The sequence below is a fragment of the Vespa mandarinia genome, chromosome 2 (genome assembly GCF_050613455.1).
Source record: "Vespa mandarinia isolate Hongniang chromosome 2, ASM5061345v1, whole genome shotgun sequence".
Taxonomy (NCBI): domain Eukaryota; kingdom Metazoa; phylum Arthropoda; class Insecta; order Hymenoptera; family Vespidae; genus Vespa; species Vespa mandarinia.
The window spans coordinates 19,302,384-19,310,000 of NC_140811.1; the positions used below are offsets into that span (position 1 = coordinate 19,302,384).

General features: G+C 34.5%; 2 protein-coding genes across 3 annotated transcripts in view; both read left to right on the forward strand.

Annotated features, from left to right (window-relative positions):
• Positions 1-220: 220 nt before the first annotated feature.
• Nelf-A (Negative elongation factor A) lies at positions 221-3,629 on the forward strand. 2 transcript variants are annotated; one of them, XM_035887742.2, is made up of 7 exons: positions 221-652; positions 1,101-1,146; positions 1,231-1,533; positions 1,632-2,045; positions 2,158-2,354; positions 2,473-2,572; positions 2,684-3,629. In XM_035887742.2, exons 1-7 carry the CDS (start codon positions 443-445, stop codon positions 2,914-2,916), a joined length of 1,503 nt encoding a protein of 500 aa, XP_035743635.1. In that variant the 5' UTR covers positions 221-442; the 3' UTR covers positions 2,917-3,629. The 2 variants fall into 2 exon arrangements, with proteins under 2 accessions (XP_035743635.1, XP_035743626.1); XM_035887733.2 differs by having other exon boundaries at positions 223-652; positions 1,101-1,533.
• Positions 3,630-3,796: 167 nt separating this feature from the next.
• The window catches only part of Tpx-3 (thioredoxin peroxidase 3), a 5,034-nt gene continuing 1,213 nt past the window's right edge, over positions 3,797-7,617 (forward strand). The window contains exons 1-3 of the mRNA XM_035887786.2: positions 3,797-4,183; positions 4,263-4,486; positions 4,585-7,617. The exon at positions 4,585-7,617 is cut by the window's right edge and continues 1,213 nt beyond it. Coding sequence (XP_035743679.1) covers positions 4,148-4,183; positions 4,263-4,486; positions 4,585-5,044 — 720 coding nt within the window. The 5' untranslated portion in view covers positions 3,797-4,147 and the 3' untranslated portion in view covers positions 5,045-7,617. The remainder of the gene's footprint in view (positions 4,184-4,262; positions 4,487-4,584) is intronic.

Consider the following 7,617-nt stretch of genomic DNA (forward strand, 5'->3'; position numbering starts at 1 on the left):
AATTAATATACGTTATTATTATTATTATTATCAATTATTATTTATGCCAATTTGTATTACGTTAATTATTATGAATATGTATACGGTACGATGATGGAAAAAAAATTTTCTATGGTTTTCAAAAGTTGTCCTTGAATTCTCGACCAATCATGAAACGCGAAGCTATTGCTGCGTACGCGCCAAAATATTTCTCGTCTAATATCACGGCAGTGAAGGTATATATAAGTTGGCTAACGGCATATACGAACTATTACGGTGAATTATCTACAAATGCGGAGAGTGTTCCGTCTAATGCATGTTTTACAATTTATAACACGTGTTATTATGCCAATCGATCTATCAAAGAACATAACCGGCTATATCTATGAGCGACTATAATCCAAACATGGTGCCATCTATCAGATTTAAATATTACTCCACGTGAGAAACAAACGACTCCAATATGGCGAATGTGAGGGACAGTGATACGTCGTTGTGGCTTCATAACAAGCTTGGAACATCAAATGATAGTTGGACTGGTAGCTCAATCTGTTCTCAATTAAATGCTGAGGTTTTACGAAATATCAAAGATTGTTTTCCAGATCTACAGACGCAAGTTAAGCTTAAATTACTTCTTTCGTTCTTCCACATACCTAGGCGGAATGTTGAAGAGGTAAGTGTTCGTACTTTTCCCGCTATAACTAGTCATTTTTCCTTCTATCATCGATATTTATATGCTTTTTAATATTGCATTCGTCTAGAATATTTTTTCGAATTAATAATATCATAAAAATTCTCTATATTACGATATTTTAGGCAGCCCGCCGCCTATTTGATTTTATTTAGGTATCTAATGTTTTTGAAATGTATAATATCTTATCTTCGTTTGCGCGGCATATCTTAATATATATTCACACAATCAAAAATACAAAATAAATATCATTAAATTTATTTGCTTTGTTATTTGTGTAGTTCTCTGTATCTTTCGTAACAAATTTTAAAGAAATTAAATATATATATATATATATATATATATATATATATATATATACACACACACACACACACATATATATATATATATATATATATATATATATATAATATTATAATTTTTGTAGTGGCGCGTTGAGTTGGAAGAGATCATTGAAGTTGCATCACTGGACAGTGAGTTATGGGTTTCAATGCTATCCGAAGCGATGAAGACGTTTCCTTCTACAGGATCATTAAATACAGATATTACTGATTTAGATGAACATAGACCTATTTTTGGAGAATTAGTTAATGATCTACGAAAATTATTGAAAAAGCAGAATGATCCTGCTATGCTTCCGTTGGAATGTCATTATTTGAATAAAACGGCATTGGTATCTGTGGTAGGTCAACAACCTGCAGCAGTGAAACACTTTACATTAAAAAGAAAGCCAAAAAGTGCAGCTTTAAGAGCAGAACTGTTACAGAAGAGTAGAGATGCTGCGAGTAATTTAAAAAAGAGTACAGCCCCCACTGTACCAGTACGAAGTAGAGGAATGCCAAGAAAAATGACAGACACAAGTAAGAGACTATATGGATTTAGTTACATAACAAAGATATTAGACACGAGATATTTTATCATTATTATTACTATTATTATTATTATTATTATATTACAGCACCTCTTAAAGGTATTCCTAGCAGAGTTCCAACAAGTGGATTTCGTTCTCCTTCTCTTACAAGCTCTTCTATGTCCAATAGAACACCTATCAGTAGTAGAAGTCGTAAGGACGGTGGTATTAAATTATTGGATATTAATGAGCAACCTCTTGGATATGCTCAAGCTAAGAAAAGAAAGCGTATGATGGAGTTAGAAGAACAACAGAAAAAGGTTGCAGAAGCTCAAGCAGCAGCGGCAGCTGCAGCTTCAACAAATGCAACCACGGTAGAAACACCAGCTACACCGGAATATGCACAAGGATTAACATCAATTAATCCACCTTCCACTCCAGTTGCACCGGTCTCCACCGTACAATCTTATGTGGCACCTACCACTCCAACTGGAGTTACACCTGCGACTACATCGCAAACTCGTAAGAATTTCTACTTTTTTTTTAAATCTGATATATTATTTATTACAATTATCATAAAGACTAATTATTGAAATGATTAATTACTATTTAATCTTAATTGTTTAATACGTAGCTACTACACCGTCTACACCTACAGTGCCAAGTACCGTATTACCAATAACAACGCCGACAGTTATATCCCCTATAGAAAGTACACCTGTAGGTGTACAGACCGTTAGGCCAGCGCAGACAGTAACGCAAATTCGTATACAAACAACTGCACAACCTGCTAATGCAGCAGCAAATACGAGAAAGGGATTATCTTTAACGGTAAATTTATATCTCAAAGAAAATATATATATATATATATATATATATATATATATATATATATATGTAAGAAATTCGTTGTATGACAATTTAACGTATTGTATGTTTATATTTACAGCGAGAACAAATGCTAGAAGCTCAAGAAATGTTTAGAACGGCTAATAAAGTGACCCGACCGGAGAAGGCATTGATCTTAGGATTTATGGCTGGTTCCAGAGGTATATATATATATATATATAATATATTTTGAATATACAATATGAACTTTTGTAAAGATCGGTCGATAAATATTTATCCTTTTTTTTTTCCTCTTTTCTTTTCTTTTCCAGACAATCCTTGTCCTAAGTTGGGTAATATAGTTACGGTAATGCTTTCGGAGAATATAGAAGAGGTAACTCAGGCAGATGGTACGACAGTACCGATGTTAGTTGAGACGCACTTCCAAATGAATTATACAAACGGTGAATGGAAGAGGATAAAGAAAAATCGGCGTATTGTTACGGACGAGTCTACCTCAGCGTCAGCTCCTACCCCTAATCCAACTGCTACAGCTTCCAATTAAAAAGAATAAAAGAAAAGAAAAATAATAAATTATCGCGATTTATAATAATGCAGAATTGAAGTACTCGCGCGTATGGCCATTTTGAGAACGACGCGCACACTTTGGCCATACCAATTTTTAAAGACTTTAGCTATATGCGATCATCATTTATGGTTTTGTGACGTATTCAAAACGTCATGTCAATTTTATAATTACCTTAACGCGTACGTTAAGGCTATATCGCTAATGGTCGTAATCGAATTATAATAGACCATGGGATTTGTGAGTGCGGATTTAAAAATGAAAAAAAAAAAAAAAAAAAAAAAAAAACGAAACGAAATAAACAAACAAACAAACAACAAATAAGGTTTTATATTATATATAAATCAAAGGTATAGATATTATATCTTTTTTTTTCTTTTTGTCCGTTTCTCTCGAAATCATAAGCGAAACGTTCTCGAAGCGAAACTGATGCAGGTACTAACAACACATCACTCGTTTTTTATACGGACGTTTCAGTTTCTAACTCGTAAAAAAAAAAAAAAAAAGGAAAAAGAGAAAACAAAAAAAGAAAAAATCGATTATTAAGATTTATTTAGTCATCGTGTAATAACGAAACTAGTGATTGTCGTTCAGACTGCAGTATGTACATTATTATTATATATTTGCACATTCAACAGAGATGAACATAAGACTTATATAATTGTTATTTGAATAAAATATAATTAGATTAAGTTTTATTGTCATTTGTTATTCTTATAGAAAGTTTTGTTTTCATCTTCTTTTTTCTTTTTTATTAATGCAATTTCCCAGATGATATATTTTTGTATGTACTTCTATGTACACACACATGTATATATATATATATATATTTTCTATTGGCTCAAGCGTGCCATCTGTGTAACTTCCAACGAAACTTAGGTTACCTAACCTAATTTCGTGAAATCGAGTAGCGGTACGGTGATTTTGTTCTATTTCGTCTTTTCTTAAGTCCGGTACTGCATGATAAGCATAATATAAATAAAAAAAGGCAAAATATTTTCGTTTATCTCATAATTTACATGAAATTTATGAAAAATTTACATTTTTATCGTTTAAATTAAGTGCGAATTATATAATCTATCTGATTAATCGATCTCTATTAATCGTAAATGTGATACGTATTCTTTAAGAAAATTGAAATCTGTAACACTTGTTTATAAGCTATAATTTATCTCTTTATAAATAAAAGGATAAAGATTAAACGATAACGATGCTTCGATTGTTTGGAACGCAAGTACGAAAAGCGGTGAGTATTGATTTTTTTTGAAACGTTTCGTAATAAATATACATTTTGTAAACTTGAATGTATTTTTTTTTTCTTGCAGACTTGCATCATCTCGTCTTCTTTAAGGAAAACAAATAATCTAGCATTAGTAGAAACAACTAGAAAATTTAGTATTAGTTCGAGATGCCTAGGGGCTTGGCCAGAAATTCAAAAACCTGCACCAGATTTTGCTGGAACGGCAGTAATCAATGGTGACTTCAAAGACATAAAATTAAGCGACTACAAAGGGAAATATGTAGTTCTTTTTTTCTATCCATTGGACTTGTAAGTCATTGCTAAGTTTAAACTTAAAGAATCAATCTTACATTTCTTTTCTTTTTTTTTAAATATAACTTTTTCTAAATAAAAACTTTTTCTTTCAGTACATTCGTGTGTCCAACTGAGTTAATAGCATTTTCAGAAAAAATCGCAGAATTCAAAGCTATAAATACCCAAGTAATAGGCGTTTCCACAGATTCTCATTTTAGTCATCTTGCATGGACTAACACGCCTAAAAAGCAAGGTGGTTTAGGTGGAGATTTAGGATATCCGTTGTTGAGCGATTTTAACAAAGAAATCTCAGCGAAATACAATGTCCTCTTGGAAAATCCTGGAATAGCTTTGAGAGGATTATTCATTATAGATAAGGATGGAATACTTAGGCAATTTAGCGTTAACGATTTGCCAGTCGGTCGTAGCGTGGATGAAACATTAAGACTGATAAAAGCTTTTCAATTTGTCGAGGCACATGGAGAAGTGTGCCCTGCCAATTGGCAACCAGATTCTAAAACTATCAAACCGAATCCGAAAGATAGCAAAAAGTACTTTGAGTCGGTCAATTGAATTTCTCTATGATTTTCTTAACGCATATACATATATATGTATATATACATACACGTACATATATACATATACTTAAATATATGCAAATGTATATACACGTATACCATAAGATATTTTATTATGATTCGATGTAAGGCAGGATATGATGATGATGATGATGATGATGATGATGATGATGATAATGATATATAGTAAAAGATTAAAGAAACATATAAGAAAGATAAAATTTTATTGAAGCATTATAGTAGTAGAAAATCTGCGTCTCTTTTGGTATCAATTAGACTCCTGATGCATTGAGTTCATCGAAGAAAACATTTATTTATCATACTCTTTTGATCGGCAATGGTAGAGAGAAGAGGAGAAAAGAGAAAGTACCCCGAACGAATATCTTTGAAAAGCACATTCGCTATTTCTAACGTATAGTACATACGTGTACGATTGTGTCTGTAGGCGCGTTGGAACGGCACGAATAGAGTTCTCCGTAGAGTATCGAGGGTTGATACGGACTTGGTTCGATCGAAAGCTGAGAGAGAGAGAGAGAGAGAGAGAGAGAGAGAGAGAGAGAGAGAGAGAGAGAGAGAGAGAGTGAGAGAGAGAAAGAGAGAGAGAGAGAGAGAGAAAGAGTACAGGGGCTCGCAAAATTTGAATAGAAAGAAAGAAAGGGGAAGAAATAAGGTACGTGCCATTCGTGCGCATACATTAACGTGTGCGAGAGAGATGGAAAAAAAAAAGGAAAAGTGGTGGGAGGTGGTCGACGAGTGGAAGAGCAATCTCGTACCAGTTAATTTGATTCTTTGTGGCGATGAAAGTAATAGCGGGAGGAAGCACCAAAAGGCCGTTCCCGATTACCCTATCCTCCTATCGTGGCTTACTAAGTAAACGTTCGTCATTCTAACAACGATAGATCTCACACGTGTCATATACAATTTTGTTTTTCGTACAATTAACTGAAGATTAATTGAATGAAATTTTCCAATTGACGAGAATGTCAATGTGATACGAATTTAAGTTTAAATATACCACGATCATTTTCACCCTTTTTTTCCGTAATGAAAAATTACTAAAATGTATTATGAATATGTGATGTGCTATACGTTCGGATAATCGAGATTTGTATCATATATTTTGGGAGTATTTCGGAGTAAGGGCTTTAAACGAGAGGGTAAATGCATAAAGTGAAAAGCAGGCAAAAAGATAGATCCTTTAAATCTTGTAAATTCAATCACGTCGTAAGAATAAAAATAAAAGAGAAATAAAACCACAGGGATTAGTCGCGATATTTTTACGTTAAAAAAAAAAGAAGAAAAGAGAGAGAAAGAGAGAGAAAGAGAGGGAGAAAAGGAAAAAGCTTGATGTTAGTTTTTCTATCGAAGCATCCTCAGGAAAATCCTATTCTCGTGATATTTTCAAACGTGATCGGAGGACCGTCGCGCGACGTGACATGTCGGATTAGAAAAGCAAGTCTTTTAGCAGGGAATGGCAGGGGATTTTGATGTTTCAATCGTGCGTTCCGTTGTCCAGCGCGGTCGATTAACGCGACCGTGAGGGTGGGTCAGTAAGTTTAGTAAGGTTTCCGATTCTAATCGGTGCTCTCGGTCGATGCTCGACAACGTCATCTCTGAACACGATTCCGACGTTAAAATTTCATTCCGAGTATCACTTAAATCTCACTAAAATTAAATATCTTTTCAAACCGATGCGCGGATTCTTATATTAATTATTAATCTTCATAGTCAAGTTAACCATATTGTTAATTTTACATATATAGTTTATTTGATAATCCTTCGTCTAATACTGTTCTACAGTTATTCATTAGTAGATCCAGTTGATACGATCAAAGTATTAAATTTTGTAAAAGAAAGGAGAATTAATTTGTATTCTCAAGAAAAAGAAAAAAAGAAAAAAAAAGAGAGAAAAGAGAATCGGTAAAGGAAAGTAAGGGTAATATAAAACACTGACCGCGCCTCGACAACGTTTATATAAGCCAAGAGAATATATTTTAGTATTTGTAAGGCCACCCTAGAATGATATTCTTATTCTACGGAGGAGGGAGTTGTAAAAGGAGGAACGTTGAAAGTGGTGGGCGAGAACGACTGGAAGGACGAGGAATATGAAGAGAAAGAGAGGAAGAGGAGGGCGTTGGCGGAGGTCGGACGATGAGGAAACGGTGAGCATGATCGAGGAACCGAGGAGAAGAGAGAAGAAGAGGGCTCGCCGTCGTGCATCCATCCATATCCATCCCGGGGTGGCTAGGCTTTGATTACTTGTTTTAATCTTCCGACTGCCGACCGGGCGAGCATCTGTCACTCAAAATCCGTAATTGCGCGCCCACCCTTTTTGCCTTCTATCCCCCTACTCCCACCTTCTACGAGCTATCCCCATCCCAATTCACTCTTCCTCTCTTCTCAACCTTCTTCCCAACCACCCACACTGAGAATTGGAAACGCGTTCTTCTTTTCGTTCGAGACCTACCCTTACCACTCACCTTCTCTTTGCCTTTTTTCCTCTCCCAAAAGACAATTCTTCGCGATAATCATCGTATCATCGGATACGGACTCGATGGTTTCTTCCTT